At 40.5% G+C, this 18,941-nt stretch overlaps 1 protein-coding gene across 1 annotated transcript in view; it reads left to right on the top strand.

The window, feature by feature from the left end:
• The window catches only part of CUL3 (cullin 3), a 70,402-nt gene that overhangs the window by 21,248 nt on the left and 30,213 nt on the right, over positions 1 to 18,941 (top strand). The window contains exon 2 of the mRNA XM_066620417.1: positions 18,729 to 18,926. Coding sequence (XP_066476514.1) covers positions 18,729 to 18,926 — 198 coding nt within the window. The remainder of the gene's footprint in view (positions 1 to 18,728; positions 18,927 to 18,941) is intronic.

Genomic DNA, 18,941 nt, shown 5'->3' with positions numbered 1-18,941 from the left:
CAGTTGAGAAGATTTGTTGAGAAACACTGATTTAAGTTAATGTAATAATTGTACTTGTTATCTGGATCTCTATGCCAGGGGTTCCCAGACCCCAGCCCTGGGGCCGCTTGCGGCCCTCGAGGACTCCCAATGCAGCCCTCAGGGAGCCCCCAGTCCCTAATGAGTCTCTGGCCCACTGAAGATTTGTTGGAGCCTACACTGGCCCGACGCAACTGCTTTCAGCATCAGGGTGTCTGTTTGACCTCTTGCGTGAGCTGTGGCATGAGGGCTACCTCCACTGCTTGCTGTTTCACGTCTGTGATGCAACAGTGGCAGCGAAGGAAAGGCTGGCCTTGCTTTGTGCCAGGCCTTTTATAGGCCTTGAACTATTGCAAGATCTTCATTCATTCGTATAAGTTCATCTTTAATATATTCAGTTATGTAAACTTATGTAAATTTATTCATGGCCCCTGACACAGTGTCAGAAATATAATGTGGCCCTCCTGCCCAAAACTTTGGACACCCCGATCTATGCTATAAGGGCCGTTTTCAAGAACGAATTAAGTACCAATAATGAGTGAAGAGTGTACATGTTATAATACATAAATTTAGATGCTTAAAAACATCCAAACAATATAAAAACAACCAATATATTGGTTGTTCCTTTGCTGAATCTTGCCAGAGGCCCATCTGATCCACTGTTCTAATAGCAGCCTGATATCCCCAAGAACCCCATTCAGAGGGCATGATGAAAATAAATTTCTCTTCTCCCAAAGGTTTCGTACTCATAGAGAATCATCTTGCCTCTAAATAGGAATCTAACAGGATTAATATATATTACATATCAGTGAATTTGCCTAATACTTTAAAAATATGTAGCAAGTGGTCATTGCCACATCTTCTGGTACTGATATCCGGTACTGGGTGAATGTTTTAGCAATTACTATATGTACTATTATCAGAAATGATAATTTTGGATAAGCAGTAGGAAGAAAAAGTATTCAGACTTTCTTGTGATCAGTAAAATCTCCTACCATTAGTTGAATCTGTAGGAGGCAAAGCATAGCTTTCTGGTCAAATTCTATTTGTACGTGTGTTTTCATCCAGTTTATCTGGTGACAGTCTTTTTGTATTTTGTGTCGCCTTGCCATTAAGTACAAAAAAAGTAACGGTTTCTGTTATACTGTGGCTTGAACATACAGTTGTACAAATTATTCACCCAGAAGAAAATGTTACTTGTCCTTGGCAAGTGGCTGTGGTGTGCTGTCTGCTGCACAAAGGAGAGGCACAAGTTCTCAAGTAAAGCAGGAAAATTGCGTATTGCATTACACTAAGCTGGTGACAGATTACTTTGTACTTGGTTTTCTATTGGCCTCAGAACAGTAAAATTCATGATGAAGGGACACAGGATAATTTTTAGGGGTAAGTGCTTGAAATATTTTAGGGATTATTTATGTGTAGTAATTATATGCAAAATTAATGGACATTTGTTATGGATCTTCTCAATTATGTAATTCAGAAGGATCACTCAACAGACTAACTACAAGGACAATCTTGGTTTCATGAAAGATTTGATATTATTTTACTGGTTAGCCAATAATAGGTGATTGCACCTGTCAGTATTAACTGTATTCCATCTATAGACCAAGTGCTGCATTTTGGTTTGAGTCACCTGGATCAGACCTCAAAACTTTTGTAGTGCAATCTCCCTTCTCTAATCAAATAAACAGGTAGATACTGGTCTCCTTTACATCTTTACAGGTCATTGAGAAATTGTTAAAACCATTTACATTGCTGAGCCCCATCTGCTCTTGTCAGCAGCCAAGCTTGTATTTGTGCTGAAGAGAGATGGTTTTTTTCCGAGCTTCAAAATTTCCGGAAATTTTTAAGTTTGGGGTTTTTTCAGAAAAAACCAGAAATTTTTGGAAAAATCAAAAAAATGCTATAATAGCACTGTTTTCTTTTCCAGATTGAAAGTCATTCTACTTTAGGAACATAAAATATGACTATGGACAATTTGACTTGGCATAAAATTATCACAACTCTCATATTAATAATACAGTGAATCCAAACAATTATTACAAACAGAATTTACTTTTTTAATGATATTTATTTGTAATTGTAACATATGGAGCAACAATCTCCTGAACTGTTTACTAGTTTATGTGGACAGACAAAAAACCTCCACAAAACAATTTTTAAAAATTTGTCAATTGTGCTTGGGCTCATTTATTATCTTAATTATAGAAAAGCCCCTGACCTGCTATTTGCCACCAATTTCAGATGGAATTGATATGCAGATCAGGGCCTCCCCAAATAATCTTAAATCCGTTTGATATGGGAATAGTCAGTCCTTAAGATGCTGTTGATTAAACTCTTTATGGCTTCCAGGGTGATGGCCAGTATGTGAAATTGGTCCCAGAAACCAGAAGAGACCCAATGTAAATTTTAAGAAATGTGAGTAGTGCAGTTTCTGAATACCTTTCAGGAGCATCCCATGTAGGCTGTGTTGCAATATTCTAGTTAAAATGAAGCCATGGCATCATGACTGGCTAGATGTGCTTTCTCTAGGAAGAGATACTGATGATGAATTAGCCAATATTATATAATGGTGTTCTTAGCAACAGCTGCCACCTGACTCTCTACATGTGCAGTGCTTGGTTCCACAGGCACCCTTTGACATCTGACCCTTCTGAGGGAATGCTGTTCCATCCAGAATAGGCTGACTGACTCTTCCCAGATCATTTTTCCTACTAAAGTGCTCTTGTTGAATCTTGATTAAAATCTTGATAGCCCACATTAAGTTTTTTGCTGAATCCAGTTGACCACTGCAATTAGATAAGTAGAATAGAGAGAACTGGGTGTCATCCATATCCTGGCAACTTTCCAGACCAAATCTCTAAAAATCTCTCACAATTGTTCAGGTAGATGTCAGACAACATGAGAGATGTTCCTTGTGGAATCAGCAGCCAAGAAGCTGAATGGTAATTTTGTGGTGCCACTTTCTCAATCCTTTTCTTAGATAGGACCAGCAAGTGCACAAAACAGTACCTCTCTGCCCCAGTCTAGAGTAGTCGCCCTGAACGATACTGTGGCTAACAGCTTCAGAAACAGTTGAGGTCCAGCAGAACCAGCAGGGATGCACCCCACTTGTCTAGTTTTCAGTGTAAATTGCTCCCAGGGCAACCAGCGTACTTTCCAGTCACAAATCCAGGACAGAAGCTAGACTGAAATTGATTGCGATAACATGTAATCTTTAATGTTGCCATTGTATCCCAGACTACATAATTCAATTATTGGAGTGTATTTCTTTTTTGTGTTGTATGATTATATCACCTAACTGCTGCCGGCCTGTTAAAGTTAGTTGATTTCCTGTTTTTCTCATAACCAATTAGCATCAGGGTATAATAGTAAAAAAAAAATCCCAGAAGTGCGTTTTTGGATAAAAACCACCAAATCTGCCAATATTTTTTCTTGAATTATAATTTCCCCAATATCTATCAAAGTTCTACTGTAAACTTATTTTCAAACAGCACTGTGAACTAAGCAAATACTTTTCCATATCAATAATAGCAACACATGCCTTAACAATGTTATTTTCTTTGAGTGGTTTCTTATATCAGGATAGGCAGCTTTTTTAATAACGATTGCAATATTGGGGTAGCTAATTCAAATCATGTACAGTTTTTATTAATGTGTTAGACATGCAACTGAAACTGGTTGACTTGTGGTATATGTTATGTGCTGGTGTTTGTGCAGCTTCATGTTTGAATTTGTAGACTATAGTTTTTGGGAATTTTTTTTATTTCCTTACATGCCATATTCTTATAAGGGCCCCAGGTATGAGATTGGCTAAGAAATCTGAACACTTGAGCTATAGTAAAGCTCTGGTGGTGTGGTCTTCATAACAGGATTGTGGCCTCACCACAGGGTTCATCAGATTAATACAAGAAGTGAAATGATAGGAAATCTAAAATAGCTGTCAGGCAGCTGGATCCTGAGCCCAGTCAGCGCTGCTCAATCCCGTGCTGCCTGGGCAACTGCTCTCACGAAAGTGCTGTCAAGGCATTTCACTGCTGCCAGAGAGGCCATCACCAGTTGGTGCTGGGCCTCTGTGCTGCCTGGACACCCAGGAGGAGCGCAAAGTGATAAGGTTCCCCACAGGAAGGTGGGGTGGTGGTGGAATGGGGCAGAGGGAGGGTGGAATGAGGGAAGGATCAACCCAGGAGGGGGCAGGAACATCAACAGAGTCTGCCACCACATTCTATACCCCTTCCAGAGCTGCGGAGACTGACACAGATCGTCTTAGTTCTGCGCCCACTAAATAGTGGAAGCCAATTTGAATAGATCCATTAGGGCTGCCAGGGCTCAACATAGGGTAAAGGAGCCGCTGTTTCCTTACCCCAAAGAAACCTCCTACAGCACTGCATGGGGTGAATAATGGAATCTAATGGAATGAAATTATTCCACTAGTTTCCATTATTCACCCCTTCTGGTGGCTGAATGTGGTGTTGATACCAGTGGTTCCCAAACTGTTTGCTCGTAACCCACAAGCCAGGGAAGCCCTTATCCCTGTTACAGAGGCTTGAGGAGCCCTGCAGAGGCATCTGTAGGACTCCTCATACTGCCCCCCACAGGCCAGCACTCCCTTGGGTAAGTGTAAAAATCCCTCTCCCCCAGCAGCAGCACAATCCTGGGCAACGCATTGCTGCCATAGCCCCTCTCCCGCACACACTTAACAGTGCTCCCAACTCCCTTGTAGGAGTTTGGGAAGCACTGTTCTATGCTGTTACATCCTGGGGCAATAATGGAGGAGCAAGAAACCTGGAAGTGAGTCTTCAAAACTGTCTTTAATCCTGTGAACCTTGCAACCAGTGCGGTTTAACAGCTCAGAGGTAGGATATTGGATTTTGATGCTTTTTTCCTTGTTACAAGTTATTTAAAGGTAGACCCCGGTATCAAATCGGGGATGCTAAATTAGTGAATCAAATCAGTGGGTGCCAAATCAGTGGGTGCCGAGGACACACCTGTATATTGTACCCTCTGTATGAAGTGGAATAAATTTTACTAATTAACTGTATGCTGTAATGCACTGTTCCAGTGTACTTAAAAAACCAGTGATTCACAATAACAGGTAGTATGACATAAATACACAAAGGGTTGAAATTAAATGCTTAGTTAAGTCATTTCTGCCCAATGTGGCATATTCGCAACAGGGATCAAATGTGTACATCTGTGAGATGGGCAGAAATGGGTTAAATATGATAAAAGGAATATTTAAAACAATTTCTAAGTATGTGTTATCTGTACATAGATCTGAGCCCGTATTATCTCCATTTCCATTTTTTTCTGTGAGGAAATTATAAATGCCTCCTGAATAAAATATGCACGTTATATACTTTCACTCATGATATCAATTTAAACTTTTATTTATGTATTTTTCGTTAGTATAGATTTTAGTTGAACAAACTAGAGGTGCTACTTGAAGTTTAAGCAATTAGTTTTTGTGCCATCTTGCTAAGGCAGCTCCTAAACGTGATTTCCAGTTGTTCTGTGACCCCACCCAGCTCTCTGTGTGTAACTATTGCACCTCAAGTCCTTGTGGCTGTACTACATAAGGAAACTTTGCTACCCGTTCTGCAGCAAGTTTGTATAACTGGAGCAGGTTGTGCACTCAACTTGTAAAACAATGTGTTGGAGTTTAACCAGTTTTAAAATCCAGTCTGGTTTGGCATGCTAATATTCACAGTTTGACTAGATGGAACTGAAACTAGTAAAATGAAAATGCTGAGGCACTATGGTGATGAGCACTTTGCATGTAAGAGCTAAATTAGATGTGACTTTAAAGACATTATTTGCCCTTCTGTGTTTTGTGGGCCTTTTTGGAAATGCCTGTTGGTGTCTCCAGTCTGGATTGCGTTCATGACGTGCAGAGATTGAGATTTAATGCTTTGCACTTTCCCTCAAAATGTTCATCTATATGACCTTGTTCTTCAGTATGTTCCTAGATTTTAAGTATATGAGTACACAAACTGTAATGCTGTATATGGTAACTGGCAAAGATGTTTTTCAGCAGTTCCTTATAAAAAAAGCAACCTCTTGTAAGCACATGAGAGTCATAAAGATCATTTAAGAGAGTACATTAATTTCAGATTTCTGACAAATGAAACCTAAATGTATATTTTTAATAATCATATTTACTGTAATCATATTCATGGAGTTGTATTCACACTACCTGCTGGTGGTAGAATAAGAACATCATAGCAAGAGTCCTGTTGGATCAGGCCAAAGGCCTAACTAGTTCAGTATCCTGTTTTTTGCAGTGACCAATTAGATGCATATGGGAAGTCCACAAACAGGAGACGAAGGCAAAAAAAAAAAAAAAAAAAAGATTTCCCTGGCTAATAAGAATGGGGATTTGGTTGTTCATGTAGGATTTTTCAGCAACAAAATGCTTTACAAGTTTTCCCCACACAATCCCAGCAATCCTTTGATGTAGCTTAGGCTGAGAAGAAGTGATTTCTCCTAGGCCATTATGATGTTCTTTGTAGCTGAGTGTGTGTACCTTGATCTGCCATATCCACAACCAAAATGCCCTACGCTCAAACTATGGAGTTCTCATGCAGCCTTGCTACGGAATCTGGTTTCAACAAAGAGCCATGCGGAAATATTGTATTTCTTTGACAAATGACTCAACGTTCTAATGACATCACAGATTGTTCTTGTACTCCTTGGTTACCATATTAGAACTTTGAACTTGTATATTGGTAGTGAACACAGGTTTAATGAAGGCAGTTTTGGTAAAACGATCTAAAATACTTGATAGAATTCCTCTCAAAGGATTAATAGACAAGCTTTGTAAAGAAAACAGTTCAGAGGTAGCAGTTCCTTACAAACGTTTATCTTGATTGGGGGGGAAAAACACTGTAGTCAATGTATGAGGTATGACGTATTGCTTACAAAGCTAAGCAAAGTTACAGAAGTCTCCCACTGACAGCTTTGCTGGTATGTTACATAACTGCTCTGTCTTGAGCTGTAGTGCTGCTCGTGGCAATCCTGAAACTTGTTAAGATGGAGTTCCAACTGTTCCAGCAGCCTCTGAACTTCATGTTTGTAGTAATTTTCTTCCCAAGTCCCTTCACGGGCAGCAGTGGTGATAAGATATTTCTGTATGTAGCTCATGGGCTCTTGAAGGCCTCTGTCACTAGTAGTGCATCATTTCAGGCATAATTTGATTTAGGAGCTTATTTCCTGTTTGACTTAGGAGCTGATTGAAATGTAGTAGTTGAGAGACTGAACTGTGAATCAGGACTTTCCTGGTTCACATCTCACCTCTATGAGAACTTGATGGCTATGAACTTGATGGCCTTAGGCAATGCACTCCCCCTCAGTCTCCTCCAGCTCTCTTATGGGGATTATAATACTATCTTACTTTATAAGATAATATCCTATAGGATGTTGTAAGTGCTTTGGGCACTTGAAAGTGTTATAAAAATTGCTAGGATTAGCTAAGAATTGGTATTCCTACTATTTGGCTGGCTGGTGAGATTAAACCCAATATTTTGAAGCATAGTGCATCTGTAGAAAAGGCAGTATCCAGTGCCCTATGTTGTAAAGTTCCCTAATACAAGTACCTACTTATGGGGACCTTTGAAAATGTTGGTTGAACCAGGGACAGCTGGATGTTTCAAGCTATACTTAGGACAGCTATCTCTGTCCTAAATCACTGAGAGAACTTCAGTGACATGTTTTCAATTATAATTTAATGTCAAATATAGTTTTAGGCAGTCATGTTTCTATTCAAAAATAAGATGCTTAGCTGATGCAGATAATAAAACCAGCACCTCCTAGAAAGGGAAACTGCTATTGTGAAAAATTTCAGAATTATTCGCTGTAAAGCTCTTGTTTCTGTTAATGTTGCTCACTGTTCATGAATTCAGGTGAGAGGAGCAAATCTTGAACAGGCTCTCATGTGCACTGTCTGGTTTGTGCACATCCCTCTAGTTCAGCGTTGAAAAACATTGGGACCCGCTAGGTGGGTCGTGGGCCAATTTCAGGTGGGTCCCCATTCATTTTAATGTGTATTCTATTTTTAATGGACGTGTTACCACCATGGTACATGACTGCATTTGGGGAAATGTTACAGATTTGACATTTTAAAAGGCTACCAGGTATGTGCTTTGAAAAATGATAGTAAATGGGGCTTTCTCCTGGGTAAGTGTGGATGGGATTGTAGCCCATGGGATGGTTGGGGAGTTTTTTTAAATAAATCAGTAATTGCCTGGGAGATTAAGAGGGTGGTTATATATTTTAAATAAATTTTTAAATGTATACTTATCGTCAACTCTTAATTTACTTATTTAATTAATTGATTGATTTGATTTTGTTGTATGGAGGATCTTAAGAATTTTCCTAATTGATGCTTCCGTCCATGACATGTCTGTTAATGACATCATTTCCGGTGATCTCCAACTGATTGTCATTCTAGAAAGTGGGTGCTAGTGCTAAAAGGTTTTGAAAACCACTGCTTTTGATGGTAGATTTGATGGTCTGCTTACTTATTTTATTTTTTTATTACTTATTTGTAAATGCTAACAAAAACACGATAGTTCAACCTTTTACAGATTTTCTGGTGATAACAGTAAAATCTGAGTTTGCTCATTAAAATAAATGCTAATTGAGCTGTTGTAATACGCTTGACCTTTAAAATGTGCAGGGCATTTTCATAGCGCAGTGGTTCTCAAACATTTTAGCATCAGGACCCACCTAAAAAAAGTTTCACTTTACTAGCCGCTCAAGCCTCTGTGGCTATAACTATGATTGGGCAGCAGCAGCTTGTTTGGGCAAGTAGCAGCTTGTTTAACCTTTGATGCACATAGCCTAATCTACCTTGTCAGTGTCACAAACCACCAAAAATTGGGTCGTGATCTACTGGTGGGCCACGGACCCACAGTTTGAGAACCCCTGCCCTAGTGTTTAAACTTGGAGTATTTCATTGTTTGATTTTAATAAATGACAAACTTGTTTAACACTAACATTGCAGTTATATGGCTTATACATGAAAGGAACTATCTGTGTGTGAGAAAGATCTAGAAAGTATAGTTTAGTTGATGGTATAAAAAAGGTTGCTGTCAGAAGAGAACTGGTGTAGTGCACTGACTGAGTTCTTAGGACGTACTCAGTTTGAATCTCACTTCTGCCACAAATTCTTAGGTGGCTTTAAGCAAGCCACTCCCTCTTAGTCTCAGCTGCCATATGGGAGTAATGTTACTTACCTTACAGGGTTAAGGGCAATATCAGGAAATGCTTTGCACATGGTGAAAATACTGTGTAAATGTTAATTATTATTCAGTTGTTAGTAAAGGTAAGCCTCTGCATTTCCTTCTTTTCCTCATCCCTATCCTAATAGCCAGGGACTTCCTATCTGGGAATCTCAGGATATCTGTTGAAACCCTAGCTCTGAATAGATTTGTTATAGAAAGTGCAGGATGCTACTGAAATCATCATGTGGGATATAGGCCCAATTCAACTGCAAGCTGTCTATGCATTTGACCAACAGTGTAATGTAAATAGGGAAGTCATACTGAAAGGGAGAAGCTTACAAAATAGGTCTCCAGTTTATCTACAGGCATGCCCCACTATCCGTGGGGGTTTTGTTCTGGAACCCACTGTGGTTAAGTGAAACTGCAAATACCAGCAAACGCCCATCCACCCTTTTTTCATAAAATCAGAAGTTGTGTGTTTTTCATTCTAGGAGTCAGTCTGAGCCTGGCAGAGGCTGTGGGCAGATGTGTGTGGCCTCTGCTGGGCTCAGAAGACCCTCCAGAGGCGAAGGGAGCAGAGCGAGGGGGGGGGCTGCAGACCCAATCAATGGATAAATAAATGTGCAGATATGGGAACCCCTCTGTATTTTATTTTGCAGTTGATAATTGAATTGTATCTGTTTGTGTAAGAGGGCTTTTGTATGTGATAGTGCAGGGGTGTCAAACTCATTTCATACAGAGAACCAAATAGCATTCATGATGCCTGCTGAGGGCCAGAAGTGATGTCATCAGGCAGGAAGTGATGTCATTAAACAGATCATAACCAAAAACAAGAACATTTTCTTATTTGGAAATGGAAAAGGTGCAAAAGAGAGCGACTAAAATGATTACAGGGCTGGGGCACCTTCTTTACAAGGAAAGGCTACAGCATCTGAGGCTCTTCAGCCTAGAAAAAAGGCGCCTGAGGGGAGACATGATTGAGACATACAGAATTATGCACGGGAAGGATAGAGTGGATAGAGGAATGCTCTTTACATTCTCACATAACAGCAGAACCAGGGGACATCCACTAAAATTGAGTGTTGGGAGAGCTAGGACAAACAAAAGAAAATACAGGTCTAGCCTTGTTATACATGGATTTTTTTATACATGGATTTGACTCAACACACATGGCCACTGCAAATGAGAACGAATGTGCTGATCCCTGGAGAAGGGGGAAAATGCATCCCTTTAAAATCAGTTTAAAAAACTGAACAATCCTTTAACAATATCCTCATTAATGAGAGAGAGAGAGAGAGAGAGAGGGCACTGGCTGACAATCCAGCAGTCCTCTCTCCAGGCGACCCCTCCCTTCCCCCTGAGCAAGTAAAAGAGAGGTGATCACTTTGCATTGGTGAAGGGAGGTACTGAGTGAAGCGCCTTTGTAAGCGCTTGGAGGAGGACTGATTGATGGATTGTCTTCTTAATGACTCTTATCTTACACCACAAAGGTCAGCAAAGCTGTTTTTAAATCAAAGCAAAGAAACTTTGTTTTTTAAATTTATTTGCTATAGTGCGTTTTTTGCCGTCCATGTGAGTGCTTGGAACGGAACCCACGCGAATAATGAGGCTCAACCTTTATTTCTTAACTCAGCGTATGGTTGGTCTGTGCAACTCCTTGCCACAGGATGTGGTGATGGCATCTGACCTAGAGGCCTTTAAAAGGGGATTGGACAAATTGCTGGAGGAAAAATCCATTACGGGTTACAAGCCATGATGTGTATGTGCAACCTCCTGATTTTAAAAATGGGCTATGTCAGAATGCCAGATGCAAGGGAGGGCACCGGGATGCAGGTCTCTTGTTATCTGGTGTGCTCCCTGTGGATTTGGTGGGCGGCTGTGAGATACAGGAAGCTGGACTAGATGGGCCTATGGCCTGATCGAGCGGGCTGTTCTTATGTTCACTTAGGAAATCATTAGTTTCAAATGACAGAAGAGGAATTACACAAATCTTGATAATATTTTAAGAGATAGGAGAGCACAATTTTCTTGTGGCCTGCCCTTCCAGCAGTAACATCTCAGCACTGATCAGCAGCTGAGAGCCTGAGGGCCGGATAAAAAGTGTCCGCAGGCCGCATCTGTCCCCCGGGCCTTATATTTGACACCCCTGTGATAGTGCAAAGTTCTTGTACCCAGAAATCCCACTAGAATCCTGACTTGCCTCTGTGCAATATTGTCAGCAACTCATTGTTGTGCTTCTTCTGCATGTGTTTGCACTACTGTATGTGGAACAGCTCAAAATGCCACATTTATTATTATTAATAGTATTTATATACCGATTTTCAACGAAAAGTTCACGAAGTAGTTTATTTCTGCTTGTGTTCCTTTGGGTATTGTCTAAGAAAAAAAATCACATTGATATCAATTATGATTATTGTAATCAGTATTTTCATAGCCTCTACCCTTATATTGTGTTGATAGTGTTCAGAAGGAGCAGCATGGTTGAAGGAGAAACCAGTCCAAGAGAGTAGGGTTATTTTGAAAAATAAGATATTGAAGGCACAATCACAAGCAATTCACATGAGAAGAAAAATTGGAACACATCTAAGGAAACAAGTGTGGCTGCACAAAGAGCATTCTGAAAGATGGAGGAGCACAGAATGAGCTGAGGCTGATAAAGGAAGTTAAAAACAGCAAAATAGAGTTTGTTTTTTGTTACGTCCAAAACAAGATGAAGATTAAGGAAGTGTAGGTCTGTTACTTTGAGAAGATAGTGAAGAGGTAATGAATGACAGAGTGAAGGTAGAGCAGCTAAATTCTTATTTTGCATGCGTTTTCTTCAAGGGGAAGGTTACCCAACCTGGCAACAGTTGAACTAGTGAGTAAGAGTTAGAGCATCTCGACTCAAGATAGGTAAAGAGATGGTAATGAAACACCTGGTTACTTTAAATGAATTTTACATCCTCTGTATCAGAGGAACTATAGCCCAGGGTACTGAAAGAGCTTGCAGATGTGATATTGGAGTCACTAATATATTTGAAAACTCAAATGGATGAAATGACAGAGGCCTGGAGATGAGCAAACTATTGTCCCTATCATTAAAAAGAGAGAGTAAACTATAAACTGGTCAGTGTGATGTCAATGCCTGGAAAGGTCCTGGAACATATTAAATGAAATGTCTGTGTGCACTTGGAAATTAATGGGGTGAGTTCCAGGAGCCAGCATGGAATTGTCAGTGACATGTCATATCAGACTAATCTCATCTTCTCTGATAGAGAGGCTACTTATCAAATTTGGAGATCCCAAAGCTAGAGCCGGGGTTTGCTAAAACCCTGGACTCAGAACTATCTTGACAGGCTCAAGAGTTGGACCCATACATAAAGATGAACTTCAACAGAGACAAATGTAAAGTCCTGCACACAGGTACAAAAGCTCAGAGACATCAGTGTGGAGGAGACCTTCCTTGACAGCAGCATGTGTGGAAAAAATCGTAGTGGACCACAAGCTGAACGTAAATCAATAGTGTGGTGCAGTTGTAAAAAAGAAAGAAAGGAAAAAAAACAGACCTAACTTGGAATCTTGCATCTAGTTCTGGGCATCACATTTTACGAAGAATATTGATAAGCAGGAATGAGGAGGACAACGAACGATTAATGGTTTAAAGAGCTTTGTATGAAGAAAATACTAAACGAAATCAAAAACCTTCATTGGCAAAAACAATAAAACCAGGGTGTTAAACAGAAAAATATCCATATCGTACATTAATTAGACTCAACTTCTTGAGACAATTCTTGTATAAATACAGTAAAGGTACTTTGCCATGTTGATTGATAAAATCTCATTCCTGCCAGTTAGTAACTGTATAACCATGTCAATTTCAGATCTGCTAAATGACTTTTTAAAAGGCCATAAATAGTAGTTCCATAAATCAGAGTAACAATCACAATTTAGTAAAATACGAGGAACTGTCTCAAGAGAACCTGAAAAGAAAATACTAAAAGGAGATATGATAGCCATCTTAAAATATTTTAAGGGCTGTCACCTAGAAGAAAGTGAGGACTTGTTCTTTGTGACTTCTCAGGACAGGACTAGATCCAATGGGTTGTAACTACAAGGAAGTAGATTCAAGCTAAACATGAGGATGCTTTCCTAATTGTAAGAATTGTATGGCAGAGTCAGTGGGAATCCTTATGCTGAGAGACAGTGCTCTTGTGAGATGGGTTGCGTGGAAACACTAGCGCGTATGCTATTACATTGCCCTCTTCATAGAGATCTTTATAGGAAATACCTTGATTTGTTTCTAGAAAGTATGCAGGACTGGCCAGATTTGGATAAAGTGCAGTCTATCTTATCTGTTGAGACACCTGAGGTCCTAGAGAGAGTAGCAGTCTATTTAAACCAGATTGTGAAGTTCTGAGAAATGAGTTCCACTGTTTCTGTACCCCAAGGAAGCTGGTTGGCTTCTGCCCCTAAGTTTTATGTTGAATTTCTAATATATGTATATTCTGCCAATAAAGGATCCTACTACTATTACTACTAACTGTAAGAGCTGCCCAGCACTGGAACTATCTGCTTTATGCAATAGGTGGGCCCTTCGTTGTTGGAGGTTTTCAAGCAGGGGTTAGATAGCCTCTTGTCAGGGAAACTGTAATAGTTGCTTGTGTTGAGCAGGGGTTGGACTAAATTACCTTCAACATCTTTTCCGACTATCATCCTGGGAAAATACGAGAATGAGAGAAGTATGGAAAAATGAACGATGGTAGAGCAACTTGCTTTAAAATATTTTTAAATCTTAATAGAACATACTTGAAACAAGTTCAGACTTAGTATTAACAGAGGAATACTGACTGTTGTGACTTGCTACCACATCTTTTAGCTCTGAACAATTTCATCATTGCATATTTTGACAGGAGGTGTTAACCTTCTGACATTCACCAGTAGTGGATGTCATACCTGTGAGGAAGGGAAATAGGAGCAGGCAGGTTGGTCATGCCCCCACGCTAATATGTTCCCTGGCAGTATCCCTACATTTAGCACTTATCTTCAGAGGCAAATGTTGAAAGCAAGCATCACCATAAGTGGGAACCTTGGTTGCTCAGATTTCCCAGTCATGGGAGGAACTCTCCCTAACATTTAGCATTTCCTTCTGCAATCAATCATTGTACATGGGGTTATTTGGGGAGTATGACCGTAGAGCATGCTGGCACAAGTGGCAAGTCTAGCTGGCATATTTTGGTTTGCCCCTCTTCATGTATTTTGCCATCAGCCAAGGACAGCTACCTAAAGAGGGCTATTCTCTCAGTTGTCCTACAAGTCTCGACTTGGTATACCATGGATAATGCTGTCTCATTATAATCTTCCTGTAAAGATCATTTTAAGAGACCCTGCTTGGATCCCTTATTCTTTTGAAACCAAATATCTGGATGAACAGGACCTCATCACTGAATGGTTTTAGGTAGTTAGAAAAATGTGATCTGATAGCAGCTGGAATCTAGGATGGCGTGTACTGTTTTATTGACTTTTAGTGTACAAATACTGTAGGATTTTGTTACGATGATAAAGTGAGTTGGACAGGAGAGTATTTAGGAATCTAGGCTAAGTGAATTTGCTTTTAAATAAATGTGTAGCTAAACATACTAAAGTTCATCATTATAGTTATACTGTGTGTATTTTTTTAAATGCTAATCTTTTTGCAATCCTGATACTTAATATGAAACTGTCTGTTGATGACATTAGTATCCCAAAATAGTCAGAGATATTGAATGAGCTACAATGGGGCCCTCTGTATCTCTGGGGAAGTCATTCCAGGACTTCGATACAGAATTCTTCGATACAGAATTCCTCTTCGATACAAAATTCCGTGCATAATGGGATCCATAGGAGCAGCCACATGGCACCACAATTACTTAACTCAGGGCTACCTTGACCATCCAGAGGTCACACACTGCTTTCCGGCCTCCTCAGAACACCTGCAGGACACAACTGGAAGCTATTTCTGGTTTGTGCTGGTAAACTGTGAGTGACATCCAGGAGGCCTCCTGAGGCGCAGTGGCACAAACCAAAAGTGGCTTCTTGTCACATCCAGGAGGTGTTTGAGGTCGCCCAGCCATTAGCTTGGCATCTGCTAATATTCAAATCTGTGGATGCTGAGCCCACAGATAAGGAGGGCACAGTGTACTTTGACAATTAAGCAAAATAGGCAGCAACTTAATTAGTCAGGGCCCACCTAGGTTTACCATACTTTTATAAAGATGTCTAGAAAGAAAAGTGCACTGTACATACTTGACTATAAGTCAGTCTCACAGATAAGTCAAGGGCAGGTCTTGAGTCAAAAATCATGGAATTTTCTATGATCCTCGGATAAGTGGGGGAGGGGTTAAACTTAGGGGGTTTCTGACTATAATTTTTTCTGATTTTTATCTGATGTCAGAAAAATCCTGGAAAATGATATGATATGAAAATCATATCCTGAAAAATATGAAAAATGAAAAACATTTGCAAAATGGTGCGGAAGGGTTGGATATGGTCCTGTCAAAGACAGTGAGGCTCGCTTGATTATATGTGAGCCTTGAGTCATGGCTTATGTTTTTCTCAGGAGGAAGGAGTGAAAGGGTTAACTTTAGCTGCAGCTTGCAGAGACTAATGCTGTGGTTGCCATGGAGACTAATAGCCCTATTATCTCTGTATTGTCCTCTTGCTCTCCTCTGGCCTTCTGCTTGCTTGAATAGCCCTGATGCATGAGTGACCTGCAGATAAGTTGAGGAGATATTTACACTTGATTTATTGGCAGGAATTTTTTGACTTATAGGTGAGTATCTATGGTAGTGGTTTTCAACTAGTGTGCTGTGAGGCTGCCTCAAGTGTGCCGTGGGGCCAAGGTGTCAGGCAGCAGCAGCTCTCGCGGGAGAAGCGACTGCTTGGAGCCTCACAGCAGCAGGAGAAAAAGAGGCAGCCGAGAAGGGGCTTGGACGCTCCTGCTGTTGCTGGTGCCTGCCCTGTTCGCTGATTGAGCAGCCAGCCAGGCAGCTAGAGAAACCTGGAAGAGCTCCCAGTGGGCGAGAGCAAGGAGGGAGTGAGAGCGAACTTGATGGTGGAAGCAGGTAGGAGCCAGAAGCAGCTGGCTGGCTAGGATCCTGGAAAGACCCTTTTCCTTGCCTGCAGCGCCCCAAAGTGACCCTCCCTGTGTTGCCTCCCCTGGCAAGGCTTCCGCAGGAAGGGCGCTTGGCCACATTGCTATCCACACTTACTTTTTTGACTTGACTTTTTTTGTTTTAACCTTGTTTGTAAGCTGCCTTGAGTCCCTTTGGGGAGAAAGGCGGGTAAAAATAAAGTTAATGATAATGATAATGATAATGATAATAATACTTAGGAGTAAGACCCATTGACTATAATGGGGGTTACTTCTGAGTAGACATACAGCGGCTTGGTTGGTCGCACTCTTTTTTAAATAAATGAGCAGGCAAGTGATGCTTTTCTTCCCCCCACCCACCTCCTCCCCTCCTGCACACACATCCCCCCTCATAATTGCAGTTAACTCCTCTGACTGCCCCTCCCCACCCCTCCCTCTTCCCCACCTTCCGAAGTTCAAAACAAGTTGCTTCCCATTCATTCTCTCTCCCCCTTCCCTCCACCCCAGTGAATCCTGCGCTTGTTTCAGCCACGTCTCCTCACTGTCCCTCCAATATGCTCAGTCAACACCTCCTGGCATATCAGAGCATATCAGCTGATAACAGTTTGAACAGATCCGCTTCAAAACCTTTCCAGAAACCACATACACCTCCCTCTCCAAACTTCTTGGGAATTTCTTTCATTGTCATGTAATGATCTAAGGCTGCAATCCTAACCACACTTTCCTGAGAGTAAGCCCCCTTGAACAAAATAGGACTTACTTCTGAGTAGACCTGGTTAGGATTGTGCCCTTAGTTATATTAATTAAATTAATTGTAACATAATAATGTAATTAAAAACTAGTAGTGTGCCTTGACAACTTTAGTGCCTTGTCAGTCTGTTGTGAGCTGAAAAAGGTTGAAAATGGCTGATCTATGTTGTTTATAAGTAATGATAACCAGAAAAAAGACACATAAAACTTATCTCCCTATATTTACACATCCTTACATACTGCAACAGTTGAGCTCCTTGTAGGGTAATTAGCAGCTACAGTATCTGATTTTTGAATAGCCTCAGGGCTTGAGGCAATTAACTGATCTTTCCATCACCTTTGGTGACCCACCAAAAATCAGGTTATGACCCACCAAACCGCAGTTTGGTATTGGGAAGGAGGGCACTAGACCAACTGTGCTTAAACTTTCAATCACTGTGTGTTGGGAATGTGGTCCTTGTCCAGACTGCATCTGGCCATTCCGCCTGGGTTTCGCATGAAGTCCTCTTCGAGAACAGGTCGCTTCTGCTTCCTGGCATCCCAGAAAACTGCACTACAGGACATCTGGGCAGATGCAACTGCCCATTGTGTCCCTGTCACACAAACAAGGATGACTTTGCATGGTGCCCAGGTGGAACGGAAAGGTTCCTCTCACTGGGTGGATGGATTGGCCTGAAGCCCGGATGTGGCTCCTGAGCCGGGTTTCAAGCAGCCCTCCTCTAGACTACAGGAAAATGGTGGCATTATTGACTGGGGTAGTTGGGGATTGCTAACTTTACATTTAGGATATCATTAAGCAGGAAAATGAACGATATACTTGAAACAACAAGTGTAACTAGTTGTCTAATTCAGTTGCACTTGTATTTGTAACATCAATTTTTCTGCTAGTTTTGCCACTATATAAGATGTTCAACATGTTTTGCTTTTCTTACTTTGTTAAATAGGGATATAGTCAGAGTATACATTGTAATAACTTTTACTGTTTATTAAGAGTATTTGACACATTACTGTGACCATAGGCATATTACTGTAAGATAAAAACAAATGATTCATGTATGACTCAGATCACTACCTTCTGTTATACATTGGGCTGATACTGCATTAAGAATTAGCTTGAACACCTGAGGATACAAAGTCTTACAGTGCTCCTGCTGTGTGTGATAGTATGGGGAGGGAAAACCACAGTGGTTCATGACTATCTTGCAGGAAAAGGGCATGACCAAAGTTTAGGATTATATCTTGTGAAGCTGAAGTGGTTACTATTTATTGGAGTTACTTTTGCATCTCTACTCTTCAGCATTTGATAACTTGAACGTATGAACTGACTTCACTAGAAAATAGAAGTGTCTGAATTGGTAAAAAGAAGTTTTGTGTGATACTGTCTTATTTACATATGGCTAAAACTGCAGTATGTGAACCAGTACTGCAAATTGTGGAGAAACTTCTGATAATACAACAAATTTGAGGTTATAAGTGGTACAACAGTTTTAAGCCATTTCTGCCCAACGTTGCTTGTACACAAATATGTACTCCTATGGGCCAGGGAAAAATGGGTAAAAAGGGAAATAGTTTTGAAATCATCCTAGTAATGAACATTCTTGAATTAACTTTTTTCTTTGTCTTTGCAGATGACCATGGATGAAAAATATGTAAACAGCATTTGGGATCTTCTGAAAAATGCAATTCAAGAGATTCAGCGTAAGAATAACAGTGGTCTCAGCTTTGAGGAACTGTATAGAAATGCATATACTATGGTATTGCATAAACATGGAGAGAAACTCTACACTGGACTTCGAGAAGTGGTTACTGAGCATCTCATAAACAAGGTATCAGTAGAATCA

Source organism: Tiliqua scincoides, chromosome 3, assembly GCF_035046505.1.
Source record: "Tiliqua scincoides isolate rTilSci1 chromosome 3, rTilSci1.hap2, whole genome shotgun sequence".
Classification (NCBI taxonomy): domain Eukaryota; kingdom Metazoa; phylum Chordata; class Lepidosauria; order Squamata; family Scincidae; genus Tiliqua; species Tiliqua scincoides.
Note: the sequence above shows the minus strand (reverse complement) of the source record. Positions and strands in the feature narration are given on the sequence as shown.